Genomic DNA, 19,119 nt, shown 5'->3' on the forward strand with positions numbered 1-19,119 from the left:
AACATTTTGCATTGTTTCATATAAACTTAAATATTATAGTCAAAACTAATACATTGTATACATTCGTAAAACCAAATTCAAATGAACACAAATATTAGGCTAGAAATTATAATAAATATATTTTTACCAACATTTTCAATATCACTAAAACAAAACTCCAGTGGCACAAAGGATCTGGTAGTGAATTTATGTTTGGTACTAAAATTTGTAGCTTTCACAATAGTACTTAATAGTCTAAGCTTGGTTTAAAGGTTAACGAAACACTGTTCATACAGAACCTTTGTCCAGAAGGTCTGGGACCACCATCAAACACATGACCAAGATGGGCATCACATTGCAACAGAAAATCAATCATTAGTTAAGTGAACACAGATGTCTTCATAGTAGAATATCAGACAGCACTCCATGTTCTGTAGTGCTATTCCACAACTTAGATAAGAATGACAACTCAGGGGGAAAAGAAACCCTACAAGCTACTCAGACATTTCTTTAAGAAAAGATTTTCTACACTCACAGCATGAGGTTTGGGATCAGCACAAAGCTAACAGCAAGTTCACAACATCCAAAGGAATGTGAGGTTATGAGTTGTTCTACGAGATCCCAGTCTTTCCAGGTTAGCAATGATACACAATAAGATGTACACACTACAGCACCTGGCCCTGCTCCAGGCAAGATATGACCTGGTTCTGCAGGTCTTATGCACACAAAGTTCTTGCTAGCCTCTATGGAATACTTTGTCAATCTTATCTTCACACCTCTGGTACACAATGAGGCATCGGGTCAGACAAAGTATGGACAAAAACCCAAGACATATTTGTAACAGTTGGTCACATAAAATAATCTCTAGTGAACTGGTATAATAGATTTTGTTCCTAAATTCCAATCTGAGTGTACTTAAAAAGATGCTCACCTTATCTGCCAGACTGTTCGCACACCCAAAAATGAATTTTTATAGCTGATACTGCTTTGATCTTGTATCAGAGGGGTAGCCGTGTTAGTCTGGATCTGTAAAAGCAGCAAAGAATCCTGTGGCACCTTGTAGACTAACAGATGTTTTGGAGCATGAGCTTTCGTGGGTGAATACCCACTTCGTCAGATGCATGTAGTGGAAATGTCCACTACAATATATACATGCAATATATATACCTGCCCCTGGACATTTCCACTACATGCATCTGACGAAGTGGGTATTCATCCACGGAAGCTCATGCTCCAAAACGTCTGTTAGTCTATAAGGTGCCACAGGATTCTTTGCTGCTTTGATCTTGATTCTCATGTCTGAATCCCAAGAGTTGAGAAATAAAACTTTTCAGTGGTATCCTAACACTCACAGATACATCTGGACAGACCAATTACTAACTGCATGGATGCAAACAAAACATATCCACAAAGATTTCATATAAATTCACACACAAAGGGTACGTCCACACTACCTGGCAGATTGGCGGGTAGCGATCAATCTATTGGGGATCAATTTATCGTGTCTGATCTAGACATGATAAATCAATCCCCGCTCTGCCATCGACTCTGGAACTCCACCAGGGTGAGAGGTGAAAGTGGAGTCGATGGGGGAGCCGCAGCCAACGATCCCGCGCCGTGAGAACGGGAGGTAAGTCGATCTAAGATATGTCGACTTCAGCTATGCTATTCTCGTAGCTGAAGTTGCATATCTTAGATCGATACCTGCCCCCCCCCCAGTGTAAACCAGGCCCAAGTAACATTTTCAAAAGCACCTGGGTCACTTAGAAGTTTGTCCCATTTACTTTCAATGGGCTTAGACACCTAAGTCACTTAGACATTTTGAAAGTTTTACCCATTGGGGGTTGAGGTGGATAATCAGCTAAACACGAGTTCCCAATGTGCTGTTGTGGCCAAGAGAACTAATTTGATCCTGGGATGCACAAACAGGGAAATTTTGAGTAGGAGTAGAGAGCTTATTTTACCTCTGTGTTTGGCATTGGTGCACTCACTGCTAGAATACTTTGTTGTCCACAATTGTGGCATTGGTGCCCACAATTCAAGAAGGAGGTTGATAAATTGGAGAGAGTTCAGAGAAGAGCCACAAGAATGATTAAGGGGTTAGAAAGTGTTCCTTATAGTGAAAGACTCAAAGAGCTCAATCTATATAGTTTAATAAAGACTGTTAAGGGATGATTTGACTACAGTCTATAAGTAGTTTATGGGGAACGTATCTTTAATAATGGGTTCTTCAATCTAGCACAGAAAGGTATAACAATCCAGTGACTGCTAGCTGAAGCTAGACAATTCAGACTGTAAATAAGATGTACATTTTTGACAGTGAGGGTTACTAACCACTGGAACAATTTACTAAGGGTTATGGTCGATTCTCCACTACTGACAATTTTTTAAATCCAAGACTAGTGTTTTTCTAAAGATATTCTACATTGGTGAAGTTCTATGGCCTGTGTTATGCAGGAGGTCAGGCTAGATGATCACAGTGATAGATTCCAAGGCCAAAAGGGACCAATCTATAGATATTGTTATATGGCAAACTGTGCAGACAATGATAGAAAGATGAGGAAAGAAGAAAATACCATAAAAAAGTCCTTCTCTACCACCTTAAGATAAATATACCTGTTTGCAAATGACTTCCATGCTGATTGATCCCAATGAGGTATCTGGACACCTCTGGATATTGGTATTGCTTTAATGTGAAACCACATGCATCAAAAGCTTCCTAAAATGAAGGCCATCCGGTGCCAGAATTGTATTTCTTCTCTGAACTACTGAGGACAGCAGATCTTGTTATTAATCAAGAATATAGATGTTAAATAGACTTTTTGTTGTTGTTTTCAATAGGAAAAACTGGCTTTTCCTTCTACTTTCTCCTTCACCTTTGTTTTTGTTTGTTTGTGTTTGTTTTCTTTTAAATAGCATTTGGCTCAGTAAGCATCTTTTTCAGTGCACCATCATTGTTCCAGAAACTTTTCACCTAATAGATTTCTTGTTCTTTCTACAGTACAGACTCTGTCTCATCAATGGTGGTCCAGCCTTCTACAGTGTTTGAAAATGGCTTTCCAACTAGCTACACACACTAGGCACTTTCTGTAGAGGCCCAAAGGCCACAGTTCAAAACCTTATGTGTCCAAATACGTTATTTTAAAAAAAAATCAAAATTGAAAATTACAGTAAATTTTGGCGTCTCATTAGTTTAACCTGCCAGATGAGGTTCATACATCAGAGCAACTGCTGCTTGAGACAGCAAAATTGACAAGGTTAACTAAAAAAAAAGTCTGGCAGATCTATTCTATGCAAGTCTATGGAGCTTTCTAGAATACAATGATCTACTGCCCACAAGAGGTGACAATTGGCATTACAGAGACAACTACTAGTGGTTAAACAGGAACTGGAAAAAAATATGCTGAACAAAATAAGAGACTGGGATGGGGAATCCTTGAGCCAACCTTTGCTCATACGGTACAATTCAAAATTCTGTTGGGAGGAAAAATAAAGCCAAAGATAATGCAAATCAATATAGCTAATCAATACAAAAACTGAAGATGTTACCTCAATCACAGAACAGCATGGCATGAAAAATATATGGTATTCAAGAATGAAACAATTTCAGTTTATTTGCCTTAAGGATTCCTTTTTACATCTGTTTTAATTCTCCAAGTAGACATTTAAAAAAAGAGATCACTACACTTAGATGCGATTATTACTAATACAGAACTAGTTCCACATTTATCTTAAAATCTATTATAAATTATGATCAAAGTAATAGTTTTAGACTTAAAATTCAGTACAAAGGAATCTAAAAGTTCCCTCCTTTATAAATAAAGTCGGCTTTATTAATGATAGTAATTCAGAATTGTTCATTTCTACGGATAAGAGATTTGTACATCATTGCAACAAATCAAGACTGATTGCACTACTATGCTAAATATACTGAAGAACAAATCCTGAAGGTCTCCCCCTAGGTTTTTATTCTCTTGTTCCAGGGCCAGCTTTCTCAATGCTCCCCAAAAATCAATGCTCACAGTGGCACCTAGTGGTAGACAGAGACACTGCCACTACTGAAAAGTTTCCAGTAGCAGAAGGGAGTCTTGTATCACAAATGCTCTAAAGTGAAACATTTAATTAAGATAATATACATGTTATGATGGGGCATGAAAGACTGACAAAATCTTATTTCTGTGCCTTTCAGAAAGACACAGTAATATCGGATACATTTAATGTTTCTAAAATGGCCAATGTTCACTTTAATTCAAGTAAAAAATAGCAATGTACATCTGGCACATAATTTGTAAATAACTATAAATATTTTACAAGCAATATAATCTTTGCAAGTAAATGAGAGACTGTAGCAAAGCAATGACGGGAGGATCACGCTTCTAAGGGCTACTGCTCCATCTATTACACAAAAGATTATGGAAAATGCTCAGCTACAGGTTTGCAAAAGATGCACAGAGTTTGGCCCCCAACACCCAGGGATCTCAGGGATCTGCACTGTACTGCAAGGCTTCAACTGAACCAGTTCTCCAGGGACTTCTCCATCTGTCATCTGCTGAGGGAAACATTCCCCTCATCTCATGGGAGTATTTGACAGTACTACAGAGGCTCATGGCAGGAAAGTTAACAGAGCCTGCAGATTCCCCACATGGGCTGGTGAAGGGCGGTTATGTGGTCCCTAGTCCTGCCCTACTCCAGCTATGCAAGGCTCTCTGCAGCACCTGGGACAGCTTCACCCCAACACATATGGGCAGGGGAAGAGCCACATTGTAGCCTGATTTAGGGTGTAGTGATAATATTAATTTGAATAATGTGGGAATTTAATTCATTAATTTAATTTTATTTGATTTTAATAATAATCAATATAAATTAGTATGGGTCTTAGGCTTGCCAATCTGTTTGATCAGAAGATAAAAGTTCTTGTCCCGAATCAGGCTCCACAGAATTTATAAAGGACCCTCGGGGGTATGACAGGAAGCTCACACTGAGACAGATATAGCCTTGAAGACTTTTTATTAAAATCAATAATAGTAAGTAAATGGTAAAATAACCAGAGTTACAAAGTTACAATTGCATTACTGCTATTCAAAAGATACATATGAGAATATAATATTATATGCAACAAAGCTTTGGTTAACTCACACCCTTTCTTGATAACCTGGTGGTAAGAGACACAGGACCAGCCTTGCAGTTCAGGTTTCTCAATTCCTGAGTGGGGGATGCAGTGCTTAGAAAATGCTAAGTGCTATCAAAGCTGAGTAAGATTTACTTGACTAACTTAAACTTAAAACCTAATAAACAAACTAAGAATAAAACTTAGGGAAACTAAGCTTAGCCTAGGTCCCTTGAAACTTAAAGTTTAAGAAGAACAAGTATAGCCTACTGATAGTAGCAGTCATCATAGATAGATAGAATAGAGAGTGGAGGAAGAGGACGTAAGTGAGAACAGAGTAAAGTGAGAACAGAGATGGAGTAAAGTGAGAACGGAGTACTGTGTTGAGGTGGATCACCTCTTTTATAGGGCAAATGCTGAAAATCCTTCCTCTTACGCCCAAATTTCATTCCTCACCCACAGAAATGTTAGGGTACACTTATCTATAGGCTAATATGTGTGTGCGTATTGATGACAGGTATGTATGCACATCAGTACAACACTGAAACCCCCCCCCATGCCATTCTCCATTGTCTATTAAAATAAAAGGTCATAGACATAGGCATGGGTACTCATCTATTTAGGTAGCAAGATATAAGTCACCTTTGCTTTCTGAGTAAAAAGTCTTAATATAGATATGCTAACTTTGCCTTAGCTTAACATACAGGATATGGCCTGTAGGTCTCTTACATTACAGCCAAGCTTACTTTAATATAAATCTATAAACCTATTACAATAAACAGATACTTAAACTATAAAAAAAGATATATATATATATATATGCAAGCAAGCACTATAGGCTATATAACATGCAGCTTCCTAAGACATGGCCTAAGCCAATACAGTCATCTGGTTACAACTTCATCTACTTCTGCTGCTTCTTTTTGTCTGTTTTAATAGTTTTATTTCCAGAACATAAGAATAAGTTCTACATATTGATACACTAACTCTCCATCACTAGGCTGACCAGATGTCCCGATTGTATAGGAACAGTCCTGATATTTGGGGCTTTTTCTTATATGGGTACCTATTACCCCTCACCTCCATCTCAATTTTTCACACTTTCTATCTGGTCACTCTACCACCACTGCTTCACACATAGTACATGAAAATTATAAGAGAATATTGATAAATTGTCAAGAAACAACCACATTTCCTTACATTTATCCTTCTGTTCATTTAAATGGGATGATACTTTGTAAGAGCCCTATCTAAAACCTAGTGAAGTCAATGGAAATTTTTCCACTACAACCCCAACCGGTTTTGGATCTGTCCCTAAATTTGCTAGTTCATTCAGTCTTCTACACCAGTTTTACAATGCTTAAGCCTCACTGGAGAGGTTTTCCATTTTCAAAAGATCAATCTTCTGAGCTATTAAACCAGCTTTCAAACAGAAATTGTCCCTGTGTGGTTTACCAGTAAGTATATCACCTAGATCTCCTAACAGAAACATTTTAGTAGCCACAAAAATACCACTGTTCAAGATCATATTTGTCCTTTGAAGTACCTAATCGCAGAATTTATGGATAACTGGACTTTCCCGAAACATATGCATTAGATTAGCCTTCCCCATACTATACCTCCAACACATGTCATTTGCTTTGATTTCTACTTTAGCCATCCTTGATAGAGTCCTGATAAGTCTAAAAATGCTTTTTGTAGTAGAAGCCTCAGCTGTATGGTTATTTAAGGTTTGAGGTTTCATTAAAACTCCATAATTTGCTATCTATGAAGGTTGAGATCTTTGTTTCATGTCTTTTGAACCTTTTCCACTAGCATATGGTAGCAGAGAGTAATAAGTATATAAATATATATATATATAGAGAGAGAACTTTTTGTTTATCCTTGGCTAAAAGTCTGGTGCATTTTAAAAAACAAAGTTTTTTTTATTGTGACATTCTTTGTGTGTACATCTCAGCTGAACAATGATGAATTATTCTCTTTTCAAATACTAGTTTTTCTATTAGTATTGTGTAAAAAAATTGATTCATGGAATTTTTTTCTCAGTCCATTTTAACCTATGAATTTCCCTATTTCCAATCTTGAAAAATAGCTTGTTCCAGAATGTGATTTTTGTTCCCGCTGTAGAAATGGATCAAAGCCTAATTTATTTGACAGCTATAGCCAAGCTTTTCTAGAGCAGTGCTTTACAAGATCTGTGTGGTTTTTTTTATTGCAATAAGACTAGAAGTTTAGCACAAATGAAAGTAACTGACACAATTCTCTTCAATGCTGACCCATCTTCATGCTTGCCTGTCTTTATTTAACATTCAGTATAAAGGATGCTTTAATGCAAAGGAACAGCAATTATTTTTGCAATTTGGGAATTTAAACTCTCCCTGATCTTCTAGCAAGTATCACTTTTCTAGCCTATTGAAGGCTTTTTACCTTGTCTCCACAAAGTTTTGCAACATCTTACTAGCTTCTGAACATTGATTTTTAAAAATGTTTATGGGCAATGATCTAAAAAGATACAAAAGTTTAAGCTCATGCTGAAATAAATTTGTTAGTCTCTAAGGCGCCATAAGTACTCTTGTTCTTTTTGCGGATACAGACTAACACGGCTGCCACTCTGAAAAGTCTAAGCAGTGTTCACTGGTATTAAATATATTTCCATACTCACCCAAACGTGAATTTAGTCAGTTCCCAATTAGCAAGATCTAGTTTTATCACTGTTTATTGCTGGGTCCAGCTTCATTTTCACTATAGCCTCTAAGTTGTTTTTATTTTATTGCCCTAGTATGCAGTTCCTCAGGTTCCCACTGAAGTTCTAGTCTGAAATGTATATTTTAAAACATTTATAGATACTGGTATGATTTCAGCCTTATCCAAATTTAACTCTTAGTTGGAAATATACAAGGCAATTAGCTAGGTCCCAAATACGAGGAACCATCTTTTCTGGCTCAGTTACAGACAGTAGACCCATCTGCATATAACATCCTAGGCACCATATTGACAAACTTAGATGTTGATGATCTTGTAATGTATGTAGTGCTGATAAGGAGGGTATGGAGAGGAAAAGCACAGGCACTCAGGGCCAGATTTTCAAAGGTATTTGAAAATTCTACATAGTGGGAGTAGGTTAGGCACCTAACTACCGTTTACTTAGTGGAGTTCAACACCTAATCTTCTTATGTGCCTTTGAACATCCCACTAGATGCCTATCTGCTTCTTAAAGGCACCTAATGAACTTAGAAAATCTTCCCCTCACAGGTCAGTAATGTCAAGGGCATGCAGAGAATAGCAGACAGGTTCCCATGTCTCATTTCCTAGGCACATGTGTCCCTGCAGATCTGCTGGGAGTGGGGAGGAGGGAGGCTGGGGGGCAGATATTACAGTGCTCAGACACAGTGAATTGGCAGCAACCATCCTCACTATATAAAAGTAGGTGTACAGCAGCAATTTTAATAGAAAAACAAGATTGCTGCTCTATGGCAGAGTAAAGCTGATGCAATCCCTCCAGAAGAACAAGGTCTGGAGAAGGACTTCTCAGCTGGCCAGTAAGTACTTCTCAGGGTAAAGCAATCTATGACCACTTTTCCTTATTTCCCTTCTGTTTCTTTCAGGATCAAGCCCTTAATGCCCCTGGTAGTTCTGCAGCTGTCAAGCTCTTTATCTAACCTGAAAGTAGGAGAGATGGTGGAAATCCTTGATTAGTGCCTCTATGGACAATAAACATCTGAGATAAGGGGGAACCATCATGCTCTATCAAACCAGTGGCCTATTTGGTGCAGTGTGTTCTGTCTCCAAGAGTAGCCAGCAACTGCTGCCTCAGAAGATGGCACAAAACCCTGCAGTGGGCAGTTATGAAATTACCTGCCCTCAAGGAGAGTTTCTTCTTTACTTCCATTAGTTGAGGTTAGCTTATGCCATGAAACATGAGGGTTTATAGTCCTTCCCAAACTCTTGGGTGTGTTTTAATCCTTACTGTTATAACTCTGGATATTTTTGTCATCCATATAAATGTCCAATTCCTTTTTGAACCCTGATAAGGTCTTGGCCTCAATATCATCTAGGGCAATGAATTCCCCAGGCTAAGGGTGAAAAATAATACTTCCTTTTCTCATCTTTAAATCTTCCACCTTTCAATTTCACTGATTGTCCCTTTCTTTTTCTATTATGGGACAAGGTGAATATGCCTGGTCTACCTTCTCTCTACCACACATTATGGAGCATACTTTTATCATGCTTCCTCTTGTCTCCTTTCAAAGGTAAGCAGATCCAATCTTTTCACTCTCTCTTCAGATGAACATTTTTTCATGCCTCTAATCATTCATGTTGTCCATCCCTGAACCTCTTCTACATAGACACAGAAGCAACTATGCCTGAGTATAATGGCCCTGCTTAGCTCCAAAGTCAGTGGTAGTGTTGCTTAGCGGATACAGCACTGGATGGGGATTCAGAAGACCTGGTTTCTATTCCTGGCTCTTCTATTTTCCTGCTGAGTGACCCTGGGAAAGTCACTGCCTTGCTCTGTGCCTCAGTTTCCCCATCTGGGATATGATGATAAAGATACTAACCTCCTTTATGAAATGCTGTGAGATCTACTGATTAAAAGTGCTATGTAAGAGTTTGACTTTAATAATTATTAATACCAGCCTTTTTTCCCAGCTGTAATGCACATTCTCAGTTGACTTTACTGAGTGCATTTTCAGCATCTAGAATCAGTATAAGTTTGATTACAATTTGATTTTGTCTGTAAACCTGTGAAGACATGTCAAAGTTAGAATAGCTGTCATTAGCAACACCAGCTTGGCTCACTCTGGGAGAATATATTTTATTTGTTTATCCATAACTCTGACAATAATCTTACAAATAAAACTAAGGAACAAGGATCATCCAGTCACTTTTTAGGGGGATTTAGTATGAAAGAAATGTAAACATCCATGAGTGTTTGTGGTAGCATGTAATCATCAATGACTGAATTGAAGGCCTTAATTAATCTTTTCTGAAGTTAAAAACTCTTCCACCATAAAATTCCATACATCAAGTCGCAGTCTTCTTCCATTACTCAGAGAAGCGACTGATCCTTATTTATTTTTCTTTCATTGTACAGTAACTCCTCACTTAATGTTGTAGTTATGTTTCTGAAAAAATGTGACTTTAAGCGAAACGATGTTAAGCGAATCCAATTTCCCAGGGTCGCCCAGAGGTTTCAGGGGGCCTGGGATCTTCAGCAGCGGGGCCCCCTCCATCGAATTGCCACCAAAGACCCGGCACTTCAGCAGCAGGTCCCAGAGCGGAAGGACAGCCCGCCGTGGGTCTTCGGGGCACTTCAGCGGCAGGTCCCGGAGTGGAAGGACCCCCTGCCACTGAATTGCCGCCAAAGACCAGGAGTGGAAGAAGCTCTGGGGGCCCCGGGCCCCGTGAGAGTTTTCTGGGGCCCCTGGAGAGAGTGAAGGACCCTGCTCCAGGGGCCCCAAAAAAACTCTCATGAGGGACCCTGTGGGGTCTGGGGCAAATTTCCCCACTTGCCCACCCCCTGGGCGGCCCTGCAATTTCCCCATAAGAATTAATGTAAATGAAGGGGTTAGGTTCCAGGGAAATTTTTTTCGCCAGACAAAGGCTTATACACACACGCAGTATAAGTTTTAAACAAACAATTTAATACTGGTACCCAGTGATGATGATTATGAAGGTTGGTTGAGGTGGAGGAGTCAAGAGGGTGGGATATTTCCCAGGGAATACCTTACTGCTAAATGAACTAGCAATTGAATGAGCCCTCAAGGGTTAATTCTCACAACACTCTACAAGGCAGCAGGAAAGGAGGGAGGGCAGACAGAGACACACACCCTGTGTGTGAGAATAAAAATGAGCAGCTCCCCTTTAAGTGGCTGACTGCACGCTTAAGTCCACTGCCTTGTTAATTAAATCAGCTTGCTGAGACCTGAGACCCACAGCTACTGCCTAGACGCTCCCTCCGTTGGTCGTGTGCCCCCCCTACTCTATGGAAGATGGGGTAAGTGGGGTGCAGGACCAGAGGGGGGGGAGAGACACCTTAACATTAGCCTCCCTCTCCCCCCGCTCCCTCCGTACAGTAAGCAGGAGTCTTTGGGAGCAGATCCAAGGCAGAGGGCAGGAGCAGCACATGGCAGTAGGGGGAGGGACAGGTGCGGCACAGGGAACTTAGGGGAATGGGGAGCTGATAGGGGAGCTGCTGGTCCACCCTGGTTCCAACCACCCACCAGCTAGCTGCAAGGGGCTGCTCTTCCTGAAAGCAGTGGACAAAACAGGTGGCTGCCAAACGACGTTAGAAGGGAGCATTTCACAACTGTAAATGAGCATGTTCCCTAATTGATCAACAACTTAACATCGAAACAATGTTAACTGGTACGACTTTAAGTGAGGAGTTCCTGTAGTCTTATCCCAATAATTTCTCACTCCTCTTTTAAATCCCTCCTTAAAACACGCTTCTGCAAGGCCTTTCAAAATGACCAGTTTTCAGAGCTGGATGAAGGCAGACACTATAGGACATGCCTAGGTCCCAGCTTCTGGAGTCATGTGATGATATCAGAGTCTCCATTTTTTGTTTGCTTTTTTTAAAGTAAGTTTCTAGCCCTCCTGGTTGAAAACTTGACACAAGTGTAACTGATAAAGTCATGTCTGCCTGAGTCTTCAGTCAGCTTGAAAAATAGCTCAGAGGTGGGATCTGCCCCATTAATCTCAATGGGGTATTAGTGCCAAGACCTGCTGCTTTGGACTCCACTCATATCAACCAATAGAGGCCTTTGTGCAGCAGGGGAAGAGTGCAGAAGCCCTGGCCCAGTCACTCTAGCAGATGCACCCTGGGATATGTACAGGGGTGGGTGGGAGGTGCCTGCTCTCTCCAGAGTAACTTTACTGCGTCCTTAGGAAGAGGAGGGACCCTGCTTCTGCCCCTAGGGGGGAAGAAATGGGCCCCATGCTGCTGCAGCTGCCTCTGTGAAGTGAGGAGGTCCTTCTGTCTCCACCATTCCAAGTGATGGGGAAGGGCCACACGGCATCACGATATGCCTAGAGGCTGGGCCCAGATTGCTTTTGCTCAACCCTGCCTGTGCTACAACCTCTTACATCACCTCCAACTCTTCCCAGTGGGCCAGGTGCTGCGTGTGTCCAATTTGTTTTGAATTACACCACAAGCATCTTAGAAGGTTGTCATGTTTTCTTACTTCCTTGTAACATACCAGACCCACTGTTAACACCTATTATTTATTTGTTTGCTATTAAGCATCTTGATGTGCTTAAGAATAGGGCCCAATACATTCCCTTGTCCCGGCCAGCAACTTGGAAGTCTCATGCATAATTTTTAGTATGCTGGCATCAAAGGATTTTTCGATAGTCTGGGCTATGATTCCCCCCCATCCCCCCTTAAGAATATATTGCCCTACCTGTCATACTATGAAGCTCTGAGGACAGCCAGATACACTGGAATTTTGAGGTGCTTACCTGATCAATGGGGCATTACAGCATACACAATGGCACATTCCTCGATCTCTGTTATTCAGATAGATTCCAGAAAATGGCTAAAAAACAACATAATATTAATATACTACTTTCAATGCTCAACATCTGGAGCAAGCATGTAAGGGGGGTCAGATTTGAAACAGGGGAGAAACAAAGAAGTCTTCACAGGGGGCCTTGAGGAACAAACAATACACACAAAATCGAGGGGAATATGCCTTTGGATTAACAGTGAAGATTGTCCCTGCCTTCAAAAGCTTCCAGAATACGGTCTAACATCAAATGTGTAATCACCCAGGTAGTGAGGCTAGAGTCATGACCTTCTAAGTTCATGAAGTGTGCAGCACCTCACAGATCAAGACACTTATATAGAGTTCAACAACTTCAAAGTACTCTATAACTAACTAATCCTCATAGCCTCTCTGGGAGGTAGAGAATTGTTATCCTTATTTTACAACTAAGGAAACAGACACAGGTTACATGATTTGGTCCAAGGGCACATGGCAAGTTAGTGACATAGAACTAAACCATATGGCCTTTCAATTAGAGAATGAAATATAACAGGGTGACAAGGTATGAACATGGTCTGGCATGTAAAGGGTTACTGGGTTTCAGCTTATTACACGGCTGTTGTGGGTGGGGTTATAAAGGGAAAGAGGAAGCTGGCTAGCAGAAGGCTAGCACCGGGGAAAGGTGTATTCTGGTTGGAGCTAGAAAGGCCCCAGTGATTATTACTTGGTAATTTGAGTTGATTCGTTTTGAGCTTTGTTTTTGGAGCTCAAACAATCCCTAAAGAAAGGGCTGAGTCTGCACACCAGCTTACAAGCACACCAGAACTGCCACACTGGATCAGACCAGATGCCCATCTAGGCCAGCACCAGAGGCTTCAGAGGAAAGAAATCCTGCAGTAGATGGGGGTAAGGAGCCCCCCAGAGAAAGTTTCTTCCCAACCCCCAATAGCTGAAGGATGGATTAAGCCCAGAAACATGAACAAAATGAGATATATTTCTAGTACTGTCTCCTTGACAGGCATCAGACCTTGTGCTTACCAGTTCAGTTCCTTTTTCTCTTGTGATATAGAACTGTTCTGGAGTAAATTTCTTTTGCCAATCAGTGATGACAGCTGTGTCATATCTAGTCAGAAATCCCACATCTTTAACTGGAAAAATAAAAGTCATATTTTAAAATATGCACTTTTCTCATTTTGAAACAATCTGTTGGCCACTTTCCACTTCAACATCAGGCTGAAAATTCACTTTGCCCACAAACAACTGAATACTTTGGGTTTATGTGGGTAATATATAGGTGAGGAAGGTGGGGCTGGGAGTTGAACATTGCCTCACCCAACAGACGAGCAGGGCATGCTGTTGCAGTGCACAGCTCCGCACCTGCTCTCCATGCTATGGGCTGGAACTGTGACTGCAGGCCCTGCACACCACTTATGTTAGATACTGGAGCTGTGTAACACAGATCCTGTCTTGCAACTCCTCCAGCTTGGCCCTCCATTCAGGCTGAGGTCAGCACATAGGCCACTTCGTCACTGCCCTGCTGGCGCACCTTCTTCACCCCTGTACATTCATGCAGGGTTTGGCATAATTTGACCCTTAGAAATCAGAGCCAAAGCTAACAGATGTTATCCTCATTTACAGACCATCAAAGACTAGAGTAGTGGTTCTCAATCCGCAGGCCACTTGTAGCCCAATCAGCATGCAACTGTGGCCCATGTGACATCCTCAGGGCCATTCAGGTAGTGTATATATTGCGTGGATGCGGCCCACATAACACAGAGAGCTACATATGCGGCCCACAATGGTAAATAGGTTGAGAACCACTGGCCTAGAGGAACTTACTGATACATTGTCAGCAGTGGTGGTGAAATATCTCACACTTGTCATATTGAGAGACTTCAGCATTCATGTCAATAAGGCATCAGATGAAAAAGCTCTAAAGCTTCTCTCATTTGCCTCCCTAGCACTTTCATAGGTCATTTCTGATCCAGCCACACAGCTGGTCACATCTTAGACCTGGGTCTTTAGATTAGATGTCGATATCACAACCCAGATCATCACCTCATTAAGATAGTGGTCAGAACTCCTCCAGATTCCAGGAAACAAGATCCACCCAGGATCCCAATTCCATCACAAAGACATAGACTCCATCAAATTCCAAAGCCTATTAAACTGACCCCAAAGGACTCCAGCGTTCCAGCCACAGGATAAGGAGTCAAGGATCTCATGAATTTTTACCATTGTATGCAAGCCTTGATCATCAACACATTGGCCCCCAAATAACCCCTTCCTGTCACCCACACAAGTCTCTCTAGTTTTCTGACATCTTATGCCTGATGAAGAGAGCCAACATACTGCCTTTCTGCAGTTCAGCACATAGACGCCTCAACTGGGACTGGGTACCAGACACCTTAAGAGAGTCTTGACCCAAGATATATGAATCCAATCCATGTCCTTCATGTTAGTGAAAGATAGTCATGAGCAGCTGGTGCCATCACTGCAGGAAACAGCCAACACTGTGTTCAGGGAAGGAATCTTCCCTTCCTCCTTCAAATATGCAATAGTCTGACCAACACTGATGAAACCTACCCTGTATACACCGGTTCTAGTTAATCACCACTCCGTGTGAAACCTTTGGTTCCTGAGCAAGCTGACAGAGAAGCTAGCCAAAGGCCAACTAAAAGTTCATCTTACTAATGCTAATATTCTATACCTGAAGCAATCTGGATTCAGGCCAGACACAGATTCTCCAGACCTCTCTGCAGCATTTGACACCACTGACCACAAGAGACTTACGTCTCACTTGAGAGAGGTGGTAGAGGTCCAGGGTTATGCTTTAAAAAGGGTTGCGTTACCTTTTGGAGGGACATACCCAACAACTAATTATGGGAAACTGCACTTCTGCCACTAGACCTGTCACTTGTGGAATGATACAAGGATCAATTTTATCCCCACTCCTGTTCAACATCTACATACAGCCAATGCAGAGGACATGAATTTAAGTGCCAGCAATATCCAGGTGAAACACAGCTAACTCTATCCTTTGCTGCACACGGCCATATCACCACCACCAAGATGGCCACTACTTGGCTGAAATCAGCTCATGGATGAAGAATAGCTAGTGGAAACTGAACCCTAGCAAGGCAGAGGTGACACTGGTGAATGGATAAAAGCATTTTGAGGAATTTGCACTCATGGTGCAGGACACACATAGTACTTAAGGTGCACACCCACATTAGGTCAATTCAGTCCATAGCTGAGGGTTGCTTCTGAATTCCTTGCTGACACTATGCTCTCACCTAGCGGCGTCTATGAGCTATGCTTTGTACCATCTCTGATTGGCTAGAAGACTGTCCCATCCTGATAGATGATGGCCTCAGTTATACACACCTTTTCACCTCATCTTGACTACAGCAATGCAATATACCTGGGCACAAAGCCATCAGCCCTTCAGAAACTCCAAATATTACAGAACGCTGCAGTGCATCTCCTTATCAATACAGGCTACCATGAGCACAACATCCCTGTCCTCCACTCTCTGTAATGGCTTCCCAGAGAATAGAGTTAAATTCATGGTCTCAGTCCTTATCTTCAAGGCCCTCAATGGCCTGCACCCACGATATCTAAAAGATCACCTAAAGCTCTGGGGTGAGGACCATGATCAGCAACTGAGCTCCACTGCCACAATGAAACACTGCAATAAGAGTAAAGCTCATCTGTGAGGGAGACAGAGCTTTCCTGAGGTCCAGTCTACAACTGTGGAACAAACTCCTCCAAGAACTCACAAACCTCATTACTTTCCACTCCAAGTACATGACACACGTCTCCAACCTGCCTTCTCTAACAGTGAGTGCACAAAGAACTCCAACACTGTCAAAACAAAACACCATACTATAGACACAGAACTCCTCCCTGGGGAAAGGCTGAGAGAGAGCGAGAGAGAGAATGAACCACACATGACAGATGTTAGGGCTGGTCTACACTAAAGCTGTAAATTGGCCTAAGTTATGCTACTTCAGTTATGCAACTGAAGTCGACATAACGTAGGTCGACTTACAGCAGTGTCTACACTGGGCTGTGTCAACAGGAGATGTTATCGTGCCAACTTATCTTACGCTTCTCGGGGAGAGGGAGTACAGAAGTCCACTGAGGAGCACTCTCCCATCAACTTAGCAGATCTTCACCAAACCCACTAAACTGACACTGCTGCATCGATAGCAGCAGTGCCAATTTAGCTGTATAGACACATCCTTCGTCACCTCACTTAATGCATTACTGGAAGGTGCTCAGCTACTGCCATGATTAGGGCCCTACCAAATGCACAGCCATGAAAAACATGTCACGGACCGTGAAATCTGGTCTTTTGTGTGCTGTTATACTATACTACAAAAGTACCCTAAACTCTAGGATAAAAGTATATAAAAATACACAGTATTTCTCAATCTGAGCATCCCAACCCAAAAGGGAGTCACAAAGCTATTGGGCAGGGGGGGTCACAGTATTGCCACTCTTACTTCCATGCTGCTGCTGGTAGCCGTGCTGCCTTCAGCTGCCCAGCTCTGAAGGCAGCGCAGAAGTAAGGATGGCAATACGATGACCCACTTCCAATAGCCTTGTGACCCCCTTTTGGGTTGGGACCCCTGGTTTGAGAAACACCAAGTTTTAAAGGGCTTTACATGTTTATATTTTGCCTTTTTAAAATACATATTCATGTTTTGTTACACCACCATTAAATTTAAGATTTAAATATCTGAAACCATGAAATTCAAGATTTTAAAAATGCTATGACTGTGAAATTTACAAAAATGGACCGTGAATTAGGTAGGGCCCTAGCCATGATGAAGGCAGTAGAAGATTCGAAGTAGAACACAACAGGAAATATTTGGAAATTAGCCATTAGTACAGAAAAGCGCAAAGACTCCCAAACTTGCTTGCAGTAGTGCCACATCACCAGACTAAAACCTCAGTTGTACCAGTTCATATCCACCACTTAATGTGTTCTGGCCTGCAGTAGGGATTGGGCTGCTCCAAATCATACACTGTGTGACTGGGTTTGGATTGGCTGCCCAAACTCATCCATAGGTTAGAACACACACTAATGACTGGGAGAGGGATAGCAGAAATCAGAGCATGAGTTCATCATTGATCTATGGAGGGAGAGCCCAGAGTACCAAGCCCCAAAAGCCTGAAGTACCAATACTCCTATACATGCTGGTGGTAGGGAGTAATGGGTTATTGGCACAGCTGCTCACAATTGAAGTTGTTATATTTATAGATTGCAAATGTTAGAGTATTTGGTACCAGGTGTATAATCTGTGAAGTTTTATTTTAAACAACTAAGTAGGATCTGAAAAATTCACAGACTAGTGGAACAGTGGAACAGACTAGTGGAACAGATACGTCACCCTTCCCCGTCACCCTTCCCCGCCTCACTTTCTAGTGGGTGGGATAGATAGACTGTAAACTCCTCGGGGCAGGGACTGTCTCCTAGTCTGTATTTGTACAATGCCTAGCAATGAGGCCCATGGTAATAAATGATATTATGAGAACACCCCTCCCCAAACAATTCATTGTTAGGTGTTGAACAGTGACCTCAGAACATCCCTGATAACTATTTATCTCCAACTAATTCAGCAATAAAGCAAGCTAAGGTGAAGAGAAGTGTACACAAGGAAAGAAAAAGCATGAGAAAAACAGACCATTGCCATATTCAGAATTGCATGCACCACTGGTTTAATTGATTGCCTATTACTGGTTAACTTTTTTCAAGTGATTCATGATCTAGCAAGCAATTCACCCATCAAAAAAGCCTTTGAACCTGCTCCCAGTCATTAAAAAGACTTGAGATAGGAGGCTCTGGGGAATGGGATACAGGGCAGATGAGTGTTCATCACAAACACCATTTTGCATGGCACCCCTGCCCTGTTGGCACTCAGTGAGGTAAATGATCTCCTGCATGCCAGGATCACTATAGGCTACGACTTGAGTGCCCAGAACCTAAGGGACACATGGGCAGGCAGCAGGAGGAGAATGGTGGGAAAGGTGTCTGATTCCTTCAGCTGGAACATGGATTCTCCCTGCTGCTCCCAGACAGCGCATGCCCAGGGTGTGTGGGCGCTGAGCACCGGCGGGGCCCATGCGGTTGGCTCCAGCCTACATTCCGCCTCAGGGGCTTCAGCGCTTCAGGTGGTTCCCTGGAGCCCCGCCCGGGTGGGCACAAGACTCAGCAGAAGTTTCCAGCGGGGAAACTCGTTTCCCTCAGCTGGGCCCCTGTACTCGCTCCCAGGCCAGGGGACACTGAGCAGCCCCTAGCGTGCAGAGCGAGCGGCCCAGGCAGGAAGGCCGCACCCAGCCAGCAGCCCCGGCCGTGGCAGGCGGAACGTGGTGCCACCATGGGCCAACCCCGCACTCAGGGCGGGCTTCGGAGGATGCAGCGTCCTGGGCTGAGGCCGAAGCGAGCGCCCTGTCCCGGGAACCCCTGAGAGGGGCTTACCCGGGCGCTCTGCTGCAAAGAAGCCTGTGCCCGGGTGGGGGAAGCGGGCAGGG

The 19,119-nt window shown here is 42.3% G+C and overlaps 1 protein-coding gene across 1 annotated transcript; it reads right to left on the reverse strand.

Annotated features, from left to right (window-relative positions):
* Nucleotides 1-226: 226 nt before the first annotated feature.
* Nucleotides 227-14,482, reverse strand: MSRB2 (methionine sulfoxide reductase B2). Its single transcript, XM_030549278.1, is given in 6 exon segments — nt 227-338; nt 2,600-2,676; nt 2,678-2,744; nt 12,551-12,627; nt 13,615-13,724; nt 14,452-14,482. Coding segments are annotated over 6 exon segments (474 nt in total).
* Between the last annotated feature and the right edge of the window lie 4,637 nt (nt 14,483-19,119).

This window comes from Gopherus evgoodei, chromosome 2 (assembly GCF_007399415.2).
Source record: "Gopherus evgoodei ecotype Sinaloan lineage chromosome 2, rGopEvg1_v1.p, whole genome shotgun sequence".
NCBI lineage: Eukaryota > Metazoa > Chordata > Testudines > Testudinidae > Gopherus > Gopherus evgoodei.